The sequence below is a fragment of the Schistocerca cancellata genome, chromosome 1 (assembly GCF_023864275.1).
Source record: "Schistocerca cancellata isolate TAMUIC-IGC-003103 chromosome 1, iqSchCanc2.1, whole genome shotgun sequence".
In the NCBI taxonomy this organism is placed as follows: Eukaryota; Metazoa; Arthropoda; class Insecta; order Orthoptera; family Acrididae; genus Schistocerca; species Schistocerca cancellata.
Window position 1 is genome coordinate 781,544,895 of NC_064626.1, and position 24,924 is coordinate 781,569,818.

Genomic DNA, 24,924 nt, shown 5'->3' on the forward strand with positions numbered 1-24,924 from the left:
CCTGCCATTGTAGCAGCAGTAACCGATCTAACAACTGCGCCAGACACTTGTTGTCCTACATAGGCGTTGCCGGCCGCAGCGCCGTATTGTAATTGTTTACGTATCTCTGTATTTGAATACGCATGTCTATAACAATTTAATTGGCGCTAAAGTGTAGAGTATTGCTTGTCAGTGTACGACCCTTACGAGGGACTTATTAACTGGGAACATCAAAAGAAGAACAGCACTTTCAGTTCCGAGTTAGTAACTGAATTCGTCACGGAGATGCTTATTCAGCTCCAGAGCAGATCTTGAAGAAAATCTATCCGAGAAGTGTTCAGCCACGAAGTACTTCGAGAAGGGATACTGATGAGGCAAAGTGCAGTGCCCGGTGTCTAACATGAGACTGATTGGCGCCTAGTGGCATTGTGGGCATGTGAGTCGGAAAGTAAATACAAGCGGAGATGAATAGGGAGCCATCCTAGCGACGACAGTGGCCGGAAATGAGGAAATCCACACACATTATCCGCTGTATCAAATAGGATTGCAATGGCCCGACGCCCAGGAACGTGCTTCTCGGAAACGGCGAAACTGGTCGGCTATTCGCCTTATGGTGTCGTGAGTATCTGTCGGAGGTGGTAGAATGTCGACGAAATCACGAGTGGGCGAATTCTATGTCTGATCAAGAACGTAGATGTCGGACGCCTGCGCGCACTGTTAATCAGGTCAGGCTACGACCTGTGGAGACCTGATGACTCTGCTGGTGCAGGCACAGGCGTCTCGGAGAATGCTGTTTGGAGCATAATATTACACAATGAACTTTTCAGCACACGACCACTGCGTGTTGCCATGTTGATCCAGCGACATCATCAATTACGACTGTAGAACATGCACGTCACGATGGACGCAGGCCGCTGGGAGCAATGTTATACTATGGGCGACTTTTACCTAGTCTTCCGTGGGGTCCATAACAGTAATCGGAGGCTTCATGACAGATATCGACATTCAGCAGCTGCATAAATATACGTGGTAGAAGGCCACAATCGTGCTACAGTGGCTTGAGGTGCGTGGCACTAAACTGACGTTGATATTTAAGCCAACAAATACGCTTGATCTGAATTCTTTGGAACACCCGCAAGCCACCGGTCCGTAATATACAGTAATCGCGTGACCTGTGCGTAGGCGCCCGGTGCCACATACTTCCGGGAACCTGCTAAGAACTCGTCGAATGCATGCCACCCAGGATTACGTTAAAATGTGAACCAATATGCTATTAAGCAATATGCAATTGAGCATAATGACTTATTTCTGTGTCGGCCGCGGTGGTCGTGCGGTTCTAGGCGCTGCAGTCCGGAACCGCGGGAGTGCTACGGTCGCAGGTTCGAATCCTGCCTCGGGCATGGATGTGTGTGATGTCCTTAGGTTAGTTAGGTTTAAGTAGTTCTAAGTTCTAGGGGACTGATGACCTAAGATGTTAAGTCCCATAGTGCTCAGAGCCATTTGAACCATTTATTTCTGCAGTGTCTTCCGAAATGACCATTTTGGTAAGGTCAGGCCTCGTCTTTTCTGGATGGCATTGGTCGATGGAACATGGTAGGTATTATACAACAGCAGTTAACTACCGCACGTTACACCCCAAGAGAAATATAGAACGAGATGTAGACACGTGCTGCAGAACATATCACATTTTAATGTAGAGGACAAGACTAATAGCGATCTACATCTACATCCATACTCCGCAAGCCAGCTGACGGTGTGTGGCGGAGGGCTAGTGCTTACAGTACTCATAAAAACTGATGATGTTTTGTAAATTTTAGAAACAACTGTGATACAAATTCAACTACCTGCTTACAGCAATATCCAATCCCAATGAGAAATGACAGCAAGAACCTCCTTGCATAATTAAATGAGCAACATGACGAAGAGCAATTTATAAACAACGGTGTGGTTATATCATTACTAACAATAATTGTCCCTTTTTTCATAATTGTTGCTTTTTCCCCCTCTGTGTGTCTTTCGTGGCTGACGATACATATCTATGTTACCTTCATTCATTCCAAAATGTTATAGGCAAGATATTTGAACTTTCCAGTCAGATCGGTATTCTTACTCGTTTCAAAGTGATCTAATCATCGACAGGACATTAAATTCTAATCTTCCATTGTCTCCCTTTTCTTATCTTTCTCTATTTGTCCCTTTTTTTATTACAGTTTGTGTGCTGTTAATTTCAAACAGCTTCATATATTAACTATAGTTATTGTGTATAAGGCGTTCAACGTACTAGTACTAGCAGGTTAATGTGAAGGTTAGTTAGTCCGCTTTGAGAGAAGCCGACAAATTACAGATTAAAGGGCACAGAGATAACTTTATGTATTAAACTCTTGAATAACATTCCACTTGAAATTAAAATTTAAAGATAATTCATTTTAATAATGCCAGCGACGTCAGTACGCCCAGTGTCCGTAATTCTTCTTAGATATCTAACTAATCGATGAGTTAACATGTTGAAAGATACAATTACTTTTATTAAGGTAATCGGTTTCGACAAATTATTTATGTATTGGATGCCATAGAGATAACTGTTATGCAGGGTAAAGTTTTTCAGGCTTTTATTGCGGCATGTTGGTTTATGCTCCATAACACCGTAAAAATAAAAGAACACATGCGTGCATTCATTAAGTCAGATCTCCGTCACACCATATAAACGAATATCTCTAACAATAAAACTTGAATAACGAACCGATAAATTGCTACGATAACATAGTCAATCTTCTAACGCCAGCTACACGACTAAGTGTGTCCCCTATCTTTTGATAGAGAGTAACGGTGAAACATGTTCCTGGCCACCCAGATTTAATTTTTACCTTTTTTCCATAAATGACTTAAGACGAATGTTTGGTTTGTTGCGTTGCAATACCGACGACAGGTTACCAAACCCTTCTTCGTCCAGTTCTACTTTGTGATCGATCACCAAGGACATCGTCGTAAGCGGAACGTTGTGCCTCAATGTTCCTTTTTCTCCTTACAACTTTTTATGATGCTGTTCTTGAGATAACCTAAACGTTAGACAATCGTAAGAACGAAAGGACCTAAATGATAAAAAATTTGGCAGTTACGTTGTTCGACGTAAGCTGACTGCTATCCATACAAATTTCTAAACAAATAAAGAAAGGCTGACGCAAGCCTACAATAACACATATCCCAGTATGCCTATCCTACATAAATACTCCGCAAGCCACTCTACAGTGCATGACAAATATTTCACCAGTATTTTCGGCCTACTTATAAATTCCATTCGCGTACTGGAGACTGAAAAAATGAGTGTATAAATTCACCTGTACGTGACTCGACGAATAAAGTATTCTCTTAATTGGAAATGGTTTGCGACGACAGAGATCGTTAAGCCACAAACGCATGCAAACATAAACTAAAATTAAAAATGGAAATTTCAGAATAAAGTGCAACTGGCACGTTCTAAGATGAGTCAAGCAATATAGTACTCTCTCCGTCACTCATATATCGAAAATTCTAGCTTACGTTGGAGCTCAAGTCATCATGATCATTAGTTCACAAAACTGAGCAATAAAAGTTCAAACTACTAAATTCATGTAGTAAAATACGTTATACCCAAGAAAGAACCACTATAAATCAAGGAAATAATACAAACTCTGACGTCTATTATAAAAGTAAGTAACTGAAGACAACATTCCAAACACACTACTACTTTTACACTTAAAAAATATTTAGAATTTACTACCAGTGAAGTCTACGTAAAAGCCATTTAGGTCCTTGTAGAAGTTCTTTTTAGGAATCTGTAACTCAGTCACAAAAATGGATCCCTCGTAGGATCACACTGTGTTGTCCACCTGTGTGTCCAACAATTGAAAATATTTCTTCTCAGGAACGCGTAGACGTATCAAATATAACTTTGTGTCACATATTAACATCTACGGTTCCCTGTGGCACTGAAGTTTCTATGTCATACACTCAAAAGACGCCACATATTTTGATATGCTTAAACTCACACGTAAAAACCTACAATATATTCCCCGTTGGCCTAGAATCATGAGATTTGACAGTAAGAAAGATTTTACAATACGACTAAAGGAAAAAATCCTGAAATTGTTAATTTGTAATTACACTGCCCGAAAAAAAATTTAGTCATTTGTTATCCGACTGTCTGTCTGTCCATTCACCTGTTAACAACTATTTTCCTCAGCAACGAGTAGACGTATCAAGCTGAAATTTGTGTAGCATATTCCCTATATTTCTTTGTTGGTGTAGTAAACGTTTCTAAGTCGATGAAATCAAAAGATACAGCCATATTTCGATATTCGCAGACTCACTCATTAAAATCAGCAGGTTACTTCCCTTGACCTAGAATCATGAAATTTGGCAGGAAGCAAGATGTCACAGTAACTAAGGGAAAAAATCAGAAAACTGTCAATTAGTAATTACGTCACGGGAAACAAATGTTTTTCTTGTTATCTGTTATCCTACTTCAGACTTGCCAGTATCAATGTCGATAAGAGGCAATAATAGTCGGGATTTTCGATTCCCGGGTTAGATGAACTGTCTGTATAGACAATTAAGTTTGTACGGAACACTGAGAGTGCGAGTTCTAATAGCAGCTGGCCAATTTTTTCTTCAGGCTTTGTGTGTAGCGACACGTTGTAGTTATGCGCCGTTGCAATGCATAACGTCCTACTTTCACACTAAAATTTGATGGTAGCCACTAGCCGGAACTAGTTATCTGAGAAGTTATACAAATACACTGAAGTGCCAAAGAAACTGCTATAGGCATCCGTATTCAAATACAGAGTTATGTAAACAGGCAGAATACGGCGCTGCGGTCAGCAACGCCTTTATAAGACAACAAGTGTCTGGTGCAATTGTTAGATCGGTTACTTCTGCTACAATGACAGGTTATCGTGATTTAAGTAAGTTTCATCATGCCGTTATAGTCGGCGAACGAGTGATAGAACACAACATTGTCCGCAGCTCGTGGTCGTGCGGTAGCGTTCTCGCTTCCCACGCCCGGGTTCCCGGGTTCGTTTCCCGGCGGGGTCAGGGATTTTCTCTGCCTCGTGCTGACTGGGTGTTGTGTGCTGTCCTTAGGCTAGTTAGGTTTAAGTAGTTCTACGTTCTAGGGGACTGATGACCATAGATGTTAAGTCCCATAGTGCTCAGAGCCATTTTTTTTTTTTGAACACAACATCTCCGTGGTAGCGATGAAGGGGGTTTTTTCCCATACGATCATTTCACGAGTGTACCGAGAATATCAGGAATCCGGTAAACATCAAATCTACGACAGATCCTGCAAGATCGGGACCAACGACGACTGAGGAGAATCATTCAACGTGACAGAAGAGCAATCCTTCCGCAAATTGCTGCAGATTTCAATGCTGGGCCATCAGCAAGTTCCAGCGTGCGAACCAACCAACGAAAAATCATTGATATGGGCTTTCGGTGCCGAAGGCCGACTCGTGTAGCCTTGGTGACTGCACGAGGCAAAGCCTTACTCCTCGCTTGGGCCCATCAGCAGTGACATTGGACTGTTGACGACTGGGGACATATTGCCTAGTAGGACGAGTCTCCTTTCAAATTGTATCGAGCGGACGGACGTGTACGGGTATGGAGACAACCTCATCAATCCATGGATCCTGCGTGTCAGCAGAGGACTGTTCAAGCTGGTGGAAGCTCTGTAATGGTGTGGAAAGTGTGCAGTCTGCTACGTCTAGATACGACTCTGACAGGTGACAGGTACATAAGTATCCTGTCTGATCACCTGCATCCATTCATGTCCATTGGACAATACCAGCAGTACAATGCGATACGGTACACATCCTGAATTGTTACAGAGTTGATCCACGGACACTGTTTTGAATTTAAACACTTCCGCTGGTCACGAAATTCCCTAGACATGAACATTATTGAGCACATCTGCGATAACTTGCAAACTGCTGTTCAGACATTATTCGAGTCCATGCCATGTCGTATTGTGGTAGTTATCCATGTTCGCTGAGGCTTACACGATGTTAGGTGTATTATGTGGTGAGACAACGCTAAAATAAAAAAAAGCAGGACTGGCAATAAAAAGTAGTCACTACTAACGTGGCTAGTGGTGGCACGTTGAGAATTACTGGGTGGAAACGTAAAAGGTGGTACTTCCTTACAAATGTAACAGCAAAGCAGACCAGAGTGGCGAAGGGTAGAAGCAGCCCGAGGAAGTGACTAAGACGGAGTAACAGGCTAGCGGAAGTCAGACTATCTTGTCCCCCCTGCGGGTCCGGGGATTAGAATAGGCCCGAGGTATTCCTGCCTGTCGTAAGAGGCGACTAAAAGGAGTCCATCCCCCTCACGGGGGTAGTTAGCGCCTGCGTCCGGAGACGGACGGTTCCACGACCTATAATTGTGGTCTTTTTGGTTTTTCACTTCTCGTTTCTTCCTTCCTTTGGTTGGTTCCTTTCTTTGCTCTTCTCCACCTCACTGTCTTCCTTACTCTTTCCCTTGACTTCTCCTTGCCTTCTCATTGCCTTCTTCTCCTTGCCTTCTCCTTGCCTTCTCATTGCCTTCTTCTCCTTGCCTTCTCATTGCCTTCTTCTCCTTGCCTTCTCATTGCCTTCTTCTCCTTGCCTTCTCATTGCCTTCTTCTCCTTGCCTTCTCATTGCCTTCTTCTCCTTGCCTTCTCATTGCCTTCTTCTCCTTGCCTTCTCTGGTCTCCGCCTCGGCGTTTGAGACAGTCTGTCCTCTTTCTCCCTCTCTCTCTTCTTTTTCCTCTTCTTCTTTCCTCCCTGTGCGTGCCTGAAGGCCGACCCACGCGTTCGCACGCGTAGCCGGTGACGGGGTAACGCGTAAGTCCCCGCACTGGGTAGACATGTAAGGCACGCGCGTACCCCCTGGTAAAGGCCAGGCCCGGGGAGGGGTGATTGCCTGAGCTGATACCTTCTGACCATGCCGATTGGTCCCTCCGTCTGTTTCTCGGGAGGTGTGACCTGAGGTGTAAACATTCACCTAAGGCGGGAGTGCCCTCTGAGAGGGTCCCCACAAGGAAGGAGCGCGCCATAGGAGACGCTGGCAATCATGGGGGATTCCTCCGCAATGGATTCTACTCCATCGCTTTCGACTTCTGCTCAAAAACGGAAACGTGACCAGCCACCAGTGACCAAAGTACTACCGCCTGCCCCACAGTTCCTCGTCGTTTCTCGATCGGAGGACGGAAAGGATTTTTCCTCTGTCAACCCTTTCGTTATCCAGAAGGGCGTAGATGCCATAGCCGGATCTGTCAAATCTTGTACCAGGTTTCGTAACGGTACCTTATTACTAGAAACTGAGAGTGCCTTTCAGGCACAAAAACTGCTTCGGGCCACCCTCCTGTACACGTTCCCTGTCCAGGTGGAGGCCCACCGAACTTTGAATTCGTCTCGTGGTGTAGTCTATACTAGCTCCCTCGACGGATTGACTGACGAGGAGATTCAATCTTTCCTCGCTGAGCAGGGCGTGACGGCTGTCCATAGGGTCATGAAAAAGGTCAACAATGACCTTGTACCGACCCGGACACTTTTCTTGACCTTCGATAGTGTAAAGCTGCCATCGCGCATCAAGGCGGGCTACGAGGTTATTTCTGTTCGCCTCTATGTCCCGACACCTACGCGCTGCTACCAGTGTCAGCGTTTCAATCACACTCGACAGTCTTGTTCCAATGCGGCTAAATGTGTCACTTGTGGCAGGGATGCCCATGAGGGTGACTGTCCACCTCCGTCTCCTCGTTGTGTGAACTGTCAGGGTGACCATGCCGCATCCTCCCGCGACTGTCCTGTCTATAAGGAAGAACGCTGTATCCAAGAAATTCGGGTCAAAGAGAAAGTGTCCACCTCTGCTGCTCGCAAGCTATTGGCTAGTAGGAAGCCCACGCTGCTCCCAGCGGGGAAATACAGTACTGTCCTCGCCTCTCCTCGGACTACCAGGGAGGTAGCAACCCAGACATGCGATCTGACCTTCAGCACCACGGTCGTCCGTTCGGCCAGTGCTAAGATCGCGCGGTCGACGTCTCCTCTTCCTCCCATCACCCCACAGACACCAGCCCCTTCATCAGCTTCTGCTAAGACGAAGACCCCGAAGTCAGATGCACGGGCCTTCAAGAAGGAACCATCCCGTGCAGACTTCCTACGTACCTCGACCTCCCAGCCTTCGACCGGTACTTCCACCAAACGTCCTTCCAAAAAGGCTCATAGGAAGCACAGTTCTCCTTCTCCGCCACGGCGCATTTCTTCTCCTGCGCCACCCAGCGGTTGCCGCCCCAGGCCGTCATCCGTTTCGCCTGGCCGCACCGCTGGTAGCCGTACATCTGGCCGTTCACCTGCGGAGGAAGCTCCCCCTCCCGGCCATCCTCCCGAGATGGCCGATGAACCTATAGACCCAATGGACGATGACTGTCCGCCTATTGATAGCGGCGGCAGTGCTCGCTCGAAGCCAGGCCCTCAGCGGCCTTCGAGGTGACCCCTTCTTTCATCTTCCTTTTCTTACGATGGCACTTATTCACTGGAATATTCGCAGCATTCGCTCCAACCGAGAGGACTTCAAGTTGCTGCTCCGCTTGCACCGTCCGCTCGTCGTAGCCCTCCAGGAAACGAAGCTACGCCCATGCGATCAAATTGCTTTGGCACACTACACCTCTGTGCGTTTTGATCTACCCCCTATGGTAGGTATCCCAGCTCATGGAGGGGTTATGTTGCTGGTCCGGGATGATATTTACTACGATCCCATCACGTTGCATACCGGCCTGCAGGCAGTTGCCATCCGCATTACTCTCCCCACTTTTACGTTTTCCTTTTGTACCGTTTACACTCCATCGTCATCTGCCGTTACCAGGGCAGACATGATGCAACTTATTTCTCAGCTACCTGCACCATTTTTGTTAACTGGAGACTTCAATGCCCACCATCCCCTTTGGGGCTCTCCAGCATCCTGCCCGAGGGGCTCCTTGGTAGCAGACCTTTTCAACCAGCTCAATCTTGTCTGCCTCAATACTGGCGCCCCTACTTTTCTTTCGGACACATCTCACACCTATTCCCATTTAGACCTCTCTATATGTACTCCCCAACTTGCACGCCGGTTTGAGTGGTATGCACTTTCTGATACATATTCGAGCGACCACTTCCCGTGTGTTATCCATCTCCTGCAGCATACCCCCTCTCCGTGCTCCTCTAGTTGGACCATCTCCAAGGCAGACTGGGCGCTCTTCTCTTCCAGGGCGACCTTTCAGGATCAAACCTTCACAAGCTGCGATCGTCAGGTCGCCCACCTCACGGAAGTCATTCTCGCTGCTGCTGAATATTCCATCCCTCACCCTACTTCTTCTCCACGTCGCGTACCGGTCCCCTGGTGGTCCGCAGCATGTAGAGACGCTTTACGTGCTCGTCGACGTGCTTTACGCACCTTTAAACGCCACCCTACAGTGGCGAATTGTATCAATTATAAACGATTACGTGCTCAGTGTCGTCGTATTACTAAAGAAAGCAAGAAAGCCAGCTAGGCTGCTTTCACAAGCACTTTCAACAGTTTTACTCCTTCTTCTGTTGTCTGGGGTAGCCTGGGCCGGCTATCTGGCACTAAGGCCCACTCACCAGTTTCTGGCTTGAAGGTCGCGAATGACGTCCTTGTGGCCCCTGAGGCTGTCTCCAATGCCTTCGGCCGCTTTTTCGCAGAGGTTTCGAGCTCCGCTCATTACCACCCTGCCTTCCTCCCCCGCAAACAGGCAGAGGAGGCTAGGCCACCTAACTTCCGCTCCTCGAATTGTGAAAGTTATAATGCCCCATTCACCATGTGGGAACTCGAAAACGCACTTGGCCGATCACGGTCCTCCGCTCCAGGACCTGATTCTATTCATATTCAGATGCTGAAGAACCTTTCTCCTGCGGGTAAAGGTTTTCTTCTTCGTACATACAATCGCATCTGGATTGAGGGACATGTTCCCGCATGCTGGCGCGAGTCTATTGTTGTCCCGATTCCTAAGCCGGGGAAGGACAAGCACTTGCCTTCCAGTTATCGACCTATCTCGCTTACCAGCTGTGTCTGTAAAGTGATGGAGCGAATGGTTAACTCTCGATTGGTTTGGCTGCTCGAGTCTCAACGCCTACTTACCAATGTACAATGTGGATTTCGTAGGCGCCGCTCTGCTGTTGACCCTCTGGTTACCTTGTCGACCTTCATTATGAATAACTTCTTGCGGAAGCGCCCAACCGCGGCTGTGTTCTTTGATTTGGAGAAGGCTTACGACACCTGTTGGAGGGCAGGCATTCTCCGCACCATGCATACATGGGGCCTTCGCGGTCGCCTCCCTCTTTTTATTCGCTCCTTTTTAATGGATCGACAGTTCAGGGTACGTGTGGGTTCTGTCCTGTCCGACACCTTTCGCCAGGACAATGGGGTGCCACAGGGCTCAGTTTTGAGCGTCGCTCTCTTCGCCATCGCGATCAATCCAATAATGGATTGCCTCCCAGCTGATGTATCAGGCTCCCTTTTCGTGGACAATTTTACCATCTATTGCAGCGCGCAGTGTACACGTGTCCTGGAGCGCTGTCTTCAGCGTTGTCTTGACCGTCTTTACTCCTGGAGTGTCGCCAATGGCTTCCGTTTTTCTGCCGAGAAGACGGTCTGTATTAACTTCTGGCGCTACAAAGAGTTTCTCCCACCGTCCTTACGACTCGGTCCCGTTGCTCTCCAAATCGTGGAGACAACCAAATTTTTAGGCCTTACATTTGACAGGAAACTTAGCTGGTCTCCACATGTGTCATATTTGGCCGCCCGTTGTACCCGTTCTTTAAATGTCCTCCGTGTTCTCAGTGGTATGTCGTGGGGAGCGGATCGAACCGCCCTACTTCGTCTATATCGGTCGATCGTCCGCTCCAAGCTGGATTATGAGAGCTTTGTATACTCCTCTGCACGGCCATCCATCTTACGCCGCCTCAACTCCATACAACATCGGGGTTTACGACTTGCGATCGGAGCATTTTATACTAGTCCCGTAGAGAGTCTTCATGCTGACGCTGGCGAATTGCCACTCACCTACCGGCGCGATATACTGCTTTGTCGGTATGCCTGTCGGCTACTGTCAATGCCCGACCATCCATCTTATCGTTCCTTTTTTGACGACTCTCTCGACCGTCAATACGGGTTGTATGTCTCTGCCCTGCTACCCCCTGGAGTTCGCTTTCGTCGCCTCCTTCAACACCTTAATTTCTCACTCCCTGCAACCTTTCGAGTGGGCGACAGCCACACGCCACCATGGCTCCAGGCTCAGGTCCGCGTTCACCTTGACCTCAGCTCGCTCCCAAAAGAGGTTACCCCCGGTTCGGTCTCCCACTCCCGTTTTTTGGAACTTCGTTCGAAGTTCATCAACATGACTTTCATTTATACAGATGGCTCTAAGACCAATGACGGGGTCGGGTGTTCCTTTATTGTCGGGGCACAAAGTTTCAAATACCGGCTCTATGGCCATTGTTCGGTCTTCACAGCTGAGCTCTTTGCCCTCGACCAGGCTGTTCTTTACATCTGCCGCCACCGATATTCTGCTTATGTCATCTGCTCCGACTCCCTGAGCGCCATCCAGAGCCTCAGTGATCCGTACCCGGTTCACCCTTTTGTACACCGGATCCAACGCTCTCTTCAGCAGCTGGTGGACGTCGGTTCTCCGGTTAGCTTTATGTGGGTTCCTGGCCATGTCGGTATCCCTGGGAACGAAGCTGCAGATGCCGCGGCCAAGGCTGCGGTCCTCCAGCCTCGGACAGCTTCTTGTTGTGTCCCTTCGTCCGATTTTAGCAAGGTCATTTGTCAGCGCATTTTCTCGCTGTGGCATGCCGATTGGGCTGCACTTACAGACAACAAGCTTCGGGCCATAAAACCTCTTCCCGTGGCTTGGACGTCCTCCTCACGCCTTTCTCGGCGGGAGGAGGTAGTTTTGGCCCGGTTAAGAATTGGACACTGCCGGTTCAGCCATCGCCATCTGCTGACGGCTGCGCCGGCGCCGTTCTGCCCATGTGGGCACTTGCTGACGGTTCGACACATTTTAATGTCCTGTCCAGATTTTAACACACTGCGTCTAGATCTTCACCTGCCAAGTACTTTGGATGCCATTTTAGCGGATGACCCACGAGCAGTTGCTCGTGTTCTTCGTTTTATCAATTTGACCAACCTCTCTAAGGATGTTTGATGATGCTGTTTTTTAATCCTATGCCTGTCAGTCTGTCTTTTATCGTGTTTTCCCTTTTAGTTGTTGTTTTAAACTTGTGCCTCGCGGTGCATTCTTAATGTTGTCAGGGCGCTAATGACCATTGAAGTTGTGCGCCCTAAAAGCACAAAAAAAAAAAAAAACTATCTTGTGGACTGTGTGACACCTTGTAATCATGACAAGGAGCGCTGGGTTGCTCCCTTTACAAGTCAGAATAATAATGAATTTTATTACATAATAATACTTAATCGTTTAAAAAATCAGAGTCTAGTAGAACACTGTGCGGCTTTAAGTCTGAACGCTTATTCAAAGTCAACTGTCAAGATTTTTTTCTAAAAATTTCTACTTTCCACTATATTCAAAATATGCCTTTCTCCTTTTTTGTAAAGTATTTTAAGATTTTGTGTAGCATCTAGGTAGCGAACTCAGACATAAGGGAAAAGCTGTGTGTAAATGACTATAATGAAGTGGGTATGTATTGTGTCGCAGGCAGTAATTCTCCTAACAAATGTACATAGCAAACTGGTTGTTCATTTCAGAAAAGATTCCGAGAACACCTTAACTTAAACAACACGGATCTGCAATAAAAACTAAGTTAAGAGCAAAGCGGGACACAGTAGGGCAAACCTCTCAGAAAATTTAAAAATGCTTCACAAAAAAGGAGAAAGCCGTTTTTTCTTCACCCTTATGTCACGCATGTTGGACTTTTCCAGAGAACTGTGACTATTTATGTCAGTAAGATTTCCAATAAAAGAATTACGTGCGTCATTCAGTTTCGAGTCATCTCGAGGTGGAACAGTGATATTATGTTACATTTTTGCTAGCTGTATACACACAGTTGTTCTTTGCTGTTTCATTTTGCCACAAAAAACGTATAACAGCCACTTGTTAGCGTGATATGGCACTGTTGTTGTTGCTGTTGTTGTGGTCTTCAGTGGAGAGACTGGTTTGATGCATTTCCATGCTACTCTATCCTGTGCAAGCTTCTTCATCTCCCAGTACCTACTGCAACCTACATCCTTCTGAATCTGTCTAGTGTATTCATCTCTTGGTGTCCCTCTACGATTTTTACCCTCCACGCTGCCCTCCAATGCTAAATTGGTGATCCCTTGATGCGTCAGAATATGTCCTACCAACCGATCCCTTCTTATAGTCAAGTTGTGCCACAAATTTATCTTCTCCCCGATTCTGTTCAATACCTCCTCATTAGTTATGTGATCTACTCATCTAATCTTCAGCATTATTCTGTAGCACCACATTTCGAAAGCTTCTATTCTCTTCTTGTCTAAAGTATTTATCGTCCACGTTTCACTTCCGTACATGGCTACACTCCATACAAATACTTTCAGAAACGGCACTAACACTAAAAATTTTAATAATAGAGGTACCTACAATCTTTTCCACGGCATGGTTCATCATAAAAATCCATTTTTAACTTAGTTTCAACCTTATAAGATTGTTGGTATATTTTAGATATGACTTTTATTAAGTTCAATATGCACAAAGGTGAGTGTTGTGTACACAGTTCCGCGTAATCAGCGCGTACACAACTTTCCCACAAGAGCGCGCCCCGTTAAGCACAACAGCGCAGGCGCAGCGCTCGTCCGGTCCGCACTAAGAGATGGCGCTGTCTTACAAACGGACCAAATTCTGCTTCCGCCGATCCGCGTATTAATATGTAAGCAGCCAATGAGATTGCTGCTAACGTAGAACCTCTCCTCCTCGCGGATCACCCACGCGCAGTGATACCTGAACGCTTGAGGTATTATAACGAGTGTACAGACCTCCGATTAGTCAGTCTGCCTTAGTCTGTAGTCAAGTTTCAGTCTGCGCCTAATAAGATTATCATATTCCTCTACATAGCCATGATGAGAAATGTATAATTTTGTCAAGTATCAGAGATATGTGAGAATAATATTAACGTACCAAGACCAAAGGAACTTCAGATTGTCAATTGTAAATAGCATCCAGAATCAAGTTAAGTAAGGTTTATGATTGTTATTATTTTAGTAAATGTATGTGAAAATTAATCAAGTTCTGTTTAAAGTTGGTCACCGTCAATCTGCTACTCTAAGCGTGCAAGTGGCATTTACATCGTCTGACCTAACGGCAGAAGATAAACACGCCACGATAAGACCGCGAGACATATTGCTGACACTCGCCTACTTTGTTAGAGCGACAAGTCAAATAATCTGATGGTGTGTGTACCGAAGGTCTTATACAGCACGGACACCACACTGTATACAGGGTGATTCAAAAAGAATACCACAACTTTAGGAATTTAAAACTCTGCAACGACAAAAGGCAGAGCTAAGCACTATCTGTCGGCGAATTAAGGGAGCTATAAAGTTTCATTTAGTTGTACATTTGTTCGCTTGAGGCGCTGTTGACTAGGCGTCAGCGTCAGTTGATGCTAAGATGGCGCCCGCTCAACAGAAAGCTTTTTGTGTTATTGAGTACGGCAGAAGTGAATGGACGACAGTTGTTCAGCGTGCATTTCGAACGAAGTATGGTGTTAAACCTCCTGATAGGTGGTGTATTAAACGTTGGTATAAACAGTTTACAGAGAATGGGCCAATAAAGTTTTTGGTCCCTTTTTCTTCGAAGGTGCTACTGTAACTGGACTACAGTATCTGGAGATGTTAGACAATTGGCTGTTCCCTCAGCTCGAACGAGAAGCACAACAATTCATATTTCAGCAGGATGGAGCGCCACCACATTGGCACTTATCTGTCCGTAACTACCTGAACGTCGACTACCCGAGGCGATGGATCGGCCGCCAGGCAGCCCGTGACAGAACACTTCATCACTGGCCTCCAAGAAACCGTGATCTTACCCCCTGCGATTTTTTCTTATGGGGGTATGTTAAGGATATGGTGTTTCGGTCACCTCTCGCAGCCACCATCGATGATTTGAAACGAGAAATAACAGCATCTATCCAAACTGTTACGCCTGATATGCTACAGAGAGTGTGGAACTAGTTGGAGTATCGGGTTGATATTGCTCGAGTGTCTGGAGGGGGCCATATTGAACATCCCTGAACTTCAAAATATCCACGGGTATGCTGCCGGTCTATAGTGTCCAACGGGCACAATATTTCGGCGATCAAACATGTCGCCATCATCAGGTGAACTGATAGGCCATCGAAATTCGCACCAATGACGACCTCATAAACCGGGACGGTGGCTATAATCTTAGCAAGGCTTGGGAACCAGCGATCGGGTTAATCAAGAGTAAATCGAGCAGACGTATAGTTGTGACGACCACGGCGGACAGAGCCATCACACCGACGTCATCTCAGACGCCGTCGCAAGCTGTTCCACCGCGCGACCGTGGCGCTGGGCGCGGACGGCGGAGGGAGCGCGCCGCGGGCGGAGGGTATTTAAATCGGCCGCCGCCGCGACCGAACCCAGTTCCCTCTGAGCAGCCATAGCGTACGGATCTCCGTGCCGGTACGTTCACAGGAGCTCAGTCCGTCAGTTCACCTGATGATGGCGACATGTTTGATCGCCGAAATATTGTGCCCGTTGGACACTATAGACCGGCAGCATACCCGTGGATATTTTGATTATCAAATACGCCGGGAGAAACTCAAGAATCACATCCCTGAACTTGTTTTTGAGTGAAAAAAACCTTTTTAAATACTCTTTGTAATGATGTATAACAGAAGGTTATATTATGTTTGTTTCATTAAATACACATTTTTAAAGTTGTGGTATTCTTTTTCAATCACCCGTATTACTCTGTACCATGTAGGTTAAACCTGATGATGCGGCTTTAGGCCGCGAAAGCGGTAGTGTATCAATATAACAAGCATCCCAGCTGTCAGCGGAATTCTTAACATTACGCCTTTCAACAGGATGCCCGCAATATAAAATACGTTGTACAGAATAGGAATTTCCTCTCTCGCTAGCCAGGGGCAGCAGCAGTGGATTGCCACTGTGGAGAGTTAATGTGGCGCGCGCTGCGTGTTGCAGATCCGGTCGCACTGCTCGTACCCGTGCGAGTGCGGCCCGCGGCCGCCGTCGTGCCCGGCCGGCGTGTCGCTGGTGCGCGACGGCTGCGGCTGCTGCGCCGTGTGTGCGCGCCAGCAGGGCGACGCCTGCGACGGCACCGCCCTCTGCGACGAGCGCCGCGGCCTCGTCTGCCAGTACCCGCACCGCACCGCCTCCACCGGCGTCTGCCAGGGTGAGCCACTCTGCACTGCTCTGCCCACTCGCCATCCACAGCACCGCAACGAAGGCATATTAAAGTTCTTGATGCAATAATTTACCAACAGCCGTATGTTTCGTAGAAGTTTATTTTATTTTATGAACTCCTATGTGCTACCAGTTTCGGCATTACATTGATGTCATCTTCACGCCCCACTTGTCATAGTCGCAAAATCGCTATACACGTAAAGGATCATATAACTGGATCCGTGAATCAATCGTCCTGCAACACTTCTTGGTGGCCAGGCGACACAGACTGAAAACAAGCACAGTGAAGTATACTTGCGGCACATGAAAAATAGTCCAATTGGTTTTGCTCTACTGCTAAATGTTGGGGAAGAAAATGAGTCCGTAATTGGCAGATGCAGAAGTGAAACAGGAGACTCTGAAACCTCCATCTGCGGTACAGTTCATTTCACAGTGGTATAAAGGGAAAAAAAAGAAAATACAATATGGGTTTACAATGCTTGCAATTTATATTGAGGTGATAAAAGTCATGCGACAGTGATATGCACATACACAAATGGTGGTATTATTGGGTACGCAAAAGGGCAATGCATCAGCGGAGATATCATTTTTACGCAGGTGATTTATGTGGAATGGTTTCCGACGTGTTTATGGCCGCAGACTTCGAATGCAGAATGATATGTAGCGGCACCACCGTTTAGGATAGGGAAAGTTAGTTTTGTGCAATATTCGGAGCACGAGTTACAGCCAGGTGCGGGCCGGATTGCAGTAAGTTACGCATACTAGCAGTTAGGAAGCAAAATAGAGGCCACAGGGGCGTAGAACTGCTGCAGAGGGCGCACACAGCAGTTTCCATGGCGCAAGTCACAGTCAGAAGGGGGCCACTAGATAACCTAAGTGTTATGCGTACATGATCCGAACCGGCGTGCTTGGCAAAACAGAGGTGCACAGCCGATTATAAATAGGTGCCATTTTCTAACGGGATTGATTCAAGTGTGGCAGCTCTCCCCCGCGGCGGGGCGTGTGACATCGCCGCGCTACACGCAGCAACAGATGGGGCGACAGCGTCCCAGTCCACAGCGACTCGTTGGTTGGACCCTCTGAGGCCGACGTGGCGTCCTTAGCCAGCCAGTGGCCGGCCTCTCTTCGGTTCGCTATCGTGGGCACTCGTCTCGGCTCCCGACACACGCCGAACACTTCCAAGGCGAGGGCCATAGATACGAACACTAGATAGTGAGCACTTGTTGGTCGCCGCGATCTCAGCCACGCCAGTGAAGAGAAGGATGCAGCTGGCCGCCCACAGCTGACACTGAGCAGCATTGAGTCAGCTGCTGATGCAGCCTTCCTGACTTCATTGGTACTCAGTGGGTCAGCCAAGGCCGGCACGACAGAGCGTTGCGTTGCACAGGCCGCTGGGTTGCTTCCTCAGCATTGCAGCGCCATGTGACGCAGACTGAGGTGAGCGGAGCACTTACTGCAAGTGAATAAATCATTTGGAAAGTTCTCGCCGAGTTTCAATTCGCCATATTTGGTGTCTTATACCACAACAGATAGTTGGAGCTAGCGATATATTCCGGGACCGAAAATGTCAAGAGTGTGCCGAAAAAACTAAATTCCAAGCATCACTTCCCACCACAGACAACGCAGAGACTGACGGACTTCATTGAACGACTGAGAGCAGCGGCGCTTGTGTAGAGTAGTCAGTGCTAACAGACAATCAACACTGCGTGCAATTACCGCAGAAATCAATGTGGGCGTACAGCGAACGTGGCGAACATATCCTTTAGGATAGTGTGGCGAAATGCGGCATTAATGGACTGTGGCAGCAGGCTACCGACGCGAATGCCTTTGCTAATAGCACTGCATCATCTGCAACGCGTCTCCTGGGCTCGTGACGACATCGACTGCGCCCTAGACGACTGGAAGTCCGTGGCTTGGTCAGATGAGTGCCGATATCAGCTGCTAAGACCTGATGGTACGGCGCAGACTCCACGAATTCGTGGACACAAGTTTTCAACAAGGCACTGTGCAACATGGCAGTGACTCCATAATAGTGTGGGACTGGACTGGGTGGTCTGGTCCAGCCGAACCTATCACAGACTGGAAATGGTTAGGTTCGGCTATTTGGAGACCATTTGAAGCCATTCATTGACTGTAAGCTCCCAAAACAACGATAGAACTTTTATGGATGACACGGCACAATGTGACTGTTGCTCGAGGTTAGTTTGAAGAACATTATCGTCATTTAGAGCGAGTGATTTGTTTACCCTGATCACGCGACATGAATCACATACAACATTTATGGGACACAGTCTAGAGGTCAATTAACGCACAAATCTCTGCGTCGGCAACACTTTCGCAATTATGGATGACCATAGAGTCAGCATGACTCACAAGTCTGCAGGGAACGTCGAACCACCTGTTGAGTCCATGCCACTCCGAATTTCTGCACTATGCCTGGCAAAAGGGGGTCCGACATGATATTAGGAGGTATCCCATGACTTGTCACTTGAAAACTTAGGTGGTCGCCATTTTCCTTCAAACACACTTCTTTTACGGAAGTCGCGCATCACATATACCTGGACTGTCACTGGTACTTGTTTAAGTTCCTCCCCAACTGGATCCTTAAAAAGTTCCTTGATGGTGTGTGGTGGGTTACATCGCAAAATCTAAAGTTTCAGGTGATTCCAAAGATAGATATCACACGCTGAAAAGACAGGGTATCTTGAAGGCTAGAGAGTGTTCCCGTTCTCTGAATTTTAGTTGACCAGGAAAGACGTTGTGTACTGCGTTAGTGGAATGCCGTGAGCTATTGTGTTTGCAGTTACAGGATCAGCAAGCTGTCGCGCTGGGAAATGGTTCACAGTAGTAACTCTGCTGCAATCGTCTGAATAAGTACAAAGGCCCTGTGATTCCAGGCGATGATACGCTATTCCACATTAGCACTTTATGACTGTCAAGTGGCGTTTCATAAGAAACTGCAGTATTTTCACTGTGACCAGTATCAAAAGTTACCTTGATAACAAAGCTTAACACAATATTGGCCCCATCGCTGTCGATGAGACTGCCGCACAGGCCTGGGTTGTCGTTCATTTGTTCCGACAATCCCCGCAAACGCATAGTCTCTTTGGGATGTCGTCCTCATTCTGTTTTTGCCCTATCTGAATTTTATATGCATTGCTGTTCCTTGCGTAATATTCGCCATTCACTGGGGTGAGATATGTGAAGGTACTTGGGTGCAGAACTCCTGGACGGGGCTGAAGGCTTCTTCCACTCTTGCAACATCCTTTTGGTATGCACACGCGATTTGCAACTTCGACCACTCTTTCGCATCGTATTACCCGTTTCTTCAATGTTCTGCACCCACACATTGATACGATGTGCCTCCGGGCCTGGGGCATGACGTGCAAGACTGTAGTAAGCACGGAACAAAAGTGGCAATGGAGCTGTGGTTGTTTCTGTAAAACACCTTCATGTCAGCATCGCGTTGTTCACCGGTCCATGACGCCATCTCTATTCAAAATCGATATCAGGGTCATTGGAAAAGGTTTGTTGTCAGATAACATCACTCGCGTTATCTGATTCGTAACGTAGCATGCTATTTCCAGTGCTGCCAAATCGCCCGTTTCACTGCCGTAGCATGTTTTAGCCGTTATCTGTTGAGCAGCTGCTCTTATATTCATATCATTATAAGTGTTCCAGAGATGATGCCTGTCAACTTTGTTGGTCTGGGCGTACACATAGACATTAATTTTAAAACAAACCTTTATTGTTTCTGTAGTATCTTAGCTATTGCCCATATCTCTTTCCTCTTTTAAATTACACCCATCTTCAATGGATTATTTATTTTACTTATCAGACTCACAAATTCTAAACATTTTACTTACAGTTGCCTGCCTACTCATCCAGAATGTTTCTTCTCACCTACGCACACGTTTGGTACGCAGTACCACTGCACCTACATGAACTGTTTTCTGACAATAAATGGGATGCTATTGCCAGACCGACATGAAATGTTTCACACCAAACATTTAACGAAAAACGAAATGTGAATAGAGGAAAAACGGAAGATTTTGGAGGGTATATGTGCCGAATTTCCGGAAGTAAAGTGGAACTGGGTCTCCTAATCTAAGGGCAACATGTGAAGAAACGTAGATTTTGTCAGGACTCGCAACTAACTACAACATTACATCCATGTAAAAGCACATACGAACTGTTAGTCGCCCGAGGCGGAAGACAAGCGCTGTTGGCGCTCCACAGTTTTCGCAGTTTTGAGTGTGATAAACCGATGCTGCAATGCTCCCTTTCGGCTCATCAGAGTAGACGGTGTCAGAAATTTAGCTAGGTAAAATCCGTGCAATGCTCATTTTTATCTACACATAGAAGCTGACTTCCGAATTATTCTTACTTTGATTCCACGTGTGCCAGACTCGTGCCCAATTACAAATTATAGATACTAATATTTCACTCTTCGAGTCAGTTCCACATAATCTTTCCCTGATTGTGTCAGCACATCGCGATATATTATGTATTTTCTAGCATTTGCCAGTGTATGGAAAACTCTTACAATGTAGTCAACTGTAAACTTAATTTGTGTTTTTTATAAACTTCTAGCAAGGGAATCCGTATCCAAATCACACGTTCCGTAATCTCACTGTGTAATTACTCTAGAAACAGGTATATTTTTGAGAATTTCCAAATGTATGTTTTGAAAGTTTTTCGTGGGTTCCTACTGACGTGCACAAATTACTTTGGCGTTCGTGATTTACAGTTACTGTCCTAAGAGTCTTTCACTCCAAATTTCAGTCAATATCAATGGGAATCAACATACATTTTTGAGAATTTTCGCAAGATAGGAGTCTTGTGCATATCCTATTTCGAAGTAATTAGTGATTTAGTTCCTGTAGCATATATACGTGTAACTATCGTGTAGTAATACATCTAGTTTTCCCTTTCAACAGGAATCAATATTATCAGCATTTATCTAATACATTGGTTAGCCAGAAAATGATGGCCACCTGTCTAATAGCCGGTATGTCCATCTTCGGCACGGATAAAAGCGGCGGCGTATCGTGACATGGAAGCAATGAGGCCTTCCTGGCCACTGGAGAGAGCTGGCACTACATATGCAGACGCAAGTCACCTGATTTCCGTAAATTCCGAGGAGGGGTGGGGGGGGGGGCGACGAGGTCCGATACCCCGTTCAATCAAATCCCACATGTGTTCGATCGGGTTCAGATCTGGCAAGGTTGGGGGCCAGCACATCATCTGGAACTCGCCACTGTGTTCCTCGAACCATTCTATCTAACCGCTGGCCTTGTGACATGGCGCATTATTTTGTTGAAAAAAGCCACGGCCGTCGGGAACATGACCGATCTGAAGGGATGTAGGTGGTCTCCAAACAGTGTAAGATACTTCTTGGCCATTATGGAGCCTTGCACAAGCTCCACTTGACCCATGGATGCCCCCGTACATGTTCCCCAGAGCGTAAATGAGCCGCCGCAAGCTTGTCTTCGTTGAGCTGTACATGTGTCGAGGAGGTGTTCCTTGGAAGACGACGGTTGCGAGCTTTCCAATCGGAATGATGAACAAGGTACCGGGATTCATCAGACCATGCAATCGTCTGTTAATTGCGCCAACATCCAGTGCCCATATCACTAACAGTTGCCGATGTAGCGGTGTTCTTGGTTTCGCCACGTGTTTAAAATACTTTCAATTTCCGAAATGCTCGTGCAGAGCCTCCGGGCCATCACAACCTGCCCTCGGTCAAACTCAGATCGATCGGTTTCTTCCCCATTCTACACACGGAGAGCACACGCACTGGCGCTACATGCAACGTGGGTGTATGTGACTGCCAGTCATTCCTCGCTAGGCGAAGCTGCTATCGCGTGGACGGGTTTAATCAATAGTAGGTCGGTGGTGATAATAATATGGCTGATCAGTGTATGAAAGTTACTTTCGTGTTTGTTAGAAATTGTAACCTCAAAAAAGTCTCAGGATGTTTGTTGCACAAGTTTTTCGGTTGCCTTAGTATAAATCTCGTTTTGCGTACTAATTTCTTCAGTTCCTAAAAGGAGTAGTAATACTTTTGGCTCAGCAGATCCAGAAATTGAATGAGAATCGGCTGGCTTATTTTCAAGTTCTGAAAAATATTGAACAGCCCACAATGAGCCCGCATTGTGAAAGTACTGCCAAACACGGAATGAGATAGTTGACGTTCGTAAGCAGCTGGAAATCGCTCTGACTGCTACTAAACGATTGGAAACTGATGTGAACGTGTTTCCAGAACTGAGAATCGGGTACTACATATACCTGTCTTCTTTACAGGAAATAAGGGATCCATCACCACTCGTTCACTTGACTGTGAGTTGTGCGTGAGTGGTAGGGCTAAGTGCCTTCTACTGGGGAGACAGGGACGAGGGAGAAATAAGTGTGAAATTCCGATCCCGCTAATCAACAAGCTCGAGGTACCATGCGTTTCACTTGAACCTAAACTGAGCTAGAGAGACTCGCATCATATTGCTGGAAACCTTCTGTGTCCTGTGTCAAGAGGTGGCAAACATAAAAGATTAAGGGTTTACTAATCGACTAATCGCTAGCCGTTGAAGCGTACGGCGGGAAATGGCACTCCTTAGAGAAACGCCAGCAAGGGATGTGAAGTAACAGCTGGTGCACTTCAGGTGTATGACAGGGGACCTCACTTAAAAAGTGTTAAAGAGACTATTCTTAAGGGGGGGTAGGTGAGGGGGTGTACAGAGCGCAACCAACTGTAGATCGTCGCACACGTTGGAACAAATTATGCTTGTCGTCTTGGCTATGGGGACATTCTTGGATATTCCAGTGACTAGTAGAGAAGTTTCACAACATCAGCGTTTTGACACCACTTACAGACTGCTGTATTACACACCAAAAATGTATTAGTTTCTCCTAGATGGCTACATAACTACAAATCAGAGTCTAAATACAAGTCACCAAGTTTATTCCGATCACAATAAACACCATTCTCCTCGAATGTAGAGACTCTGGATAAAATACACAATTTCTCTAATGGTCACTTTGAATGAACGTTTAAACTGGATACTTTGTATGTTACTGATTCAGAATCCTAGCCAGGATAGTCAGAATAGTTGTCTGAGAAGTCACTCGGAGGTCACACCATGACCATTGCTAGGCAACTAACGGATAACGATAATACTAGTCTGAAGTAACTGCTGATCATTTCACTTCACTTGTGTCACAATTCAACAGGAGTTGGGTGACTCTCTAAATACCGTTTGAGTAGAACATTACTTAATCCATTCTATTTACGTAACGTGATCATTGCAACGAAACAGTGCGGCAATTTTGACATGTCGCCTGTCCGATTGCAGCCTTCTGCAAACCAATGTGTTGTTATTACACTACCGGAAATTAAAATTGCTACCCACGAAGATGACGTGCTACAGACGCGAAATTTAATCGACAGGAAGAAGATGCTTTGACATGCAAATGATTAGCTTTTCGGACCATTCACACAAGGTTGGTGCCAGTGGCGACACCTACAACGTGCTGACATAAGGAAGGTTTCCAACCGATTTCTCATGCACAAACACCAGTTGACCGGCGTTGCCTGACGAAACGTTGTTGTTATGCCTCTTGTAAGGAGGAGAAATGCGTACCATCACGTTTCCGACTTTGATAAAGGTCGGATTGTACTCTATGGCGATTGCGGTTTATCGTATCGCGACATTTCTGCTCGCGTTGGTCGAGATCCAATGACTGTTAGCAGAATATGGAATCGATGGGCTCAGGAGGGTAATACGGAAGCCGTGCTGGATCCCAACGGCCTCGTACCACTGGCAGTCGAGATGACAAGCATCTTATCCGCATGGCTGTAACGGATCGTGCAGCCACGTCTCGATCCCTGAGTCAACAGATGGGGACGTTTGCAAGACAACAACCATCTGCACGAACAGTTCGACGACGTTTGCAGCAGCATGGACTATCAGCTCGGAGACCGTGGCTGCGGTTACCCTTGACGTTGCATCAGAGACAGGAGCGCCTGTGATGGTGTATTATACGACGAACTTGGGTGCACGAATGGCAAAACGTCATTTTGTCGGATGAATCCAGGTTCTGTTTACAGCATCATGATGGTCACATCCGTGATTGGCGACGTCGTGGTAGACGCACATTGGAAGAGTGTATTCGTCATCGCCATACTGGCGTATCACACGGCGTGATGGTATGGCGTGCCATTGGTTACACGTCTCGGTCACCTCTTATTCGCATTGACGGCATTTTGAACAGTAGACGTTACATTTCAGATGTGTTACGACCCGTGGCTCTACGCTTCATTCGATCTCTGAGAAACCCTACATTTGAGCAGAATAATGCACGACCGCACGTTGCAGGTCCTGTACGGGCCTTTCTGGATACAGAAAATGTTCGACTGCTGCCCTGGCCAGCACATTCTCCAGATCTCTCACCAATTGAAAACGTCTGGTCAATGGTGGCCGAGCAACTGGCTCGTCACAATACGCTCGTCACTACTGTTG

General features: G+C 46.6%; 1 protein-coding gene across 1 annotated transcript in view; it reads left to right on the plus strand.

Moving 5' to 3' along the window:
- LOC126102751 (CCN family member 4) overlaps positions 1 to 24,924 on the plus strand; it is a 369,631-nt gene that overhangs the window by 241,145 nt on the left and 103,562 nt on the right. Inside the window, exon 3 of the mRNA XM_049912327.1 lies at positions 16,187 to 16,397. Within this exon, the coding sequence (XP_049768284.1) occupies positions 16,187 to 16,397 (211 nt within the window). The remainder of the gene's footprint in view (positions 1 to 16,186; positions 16,398 to 24,924) is intronic.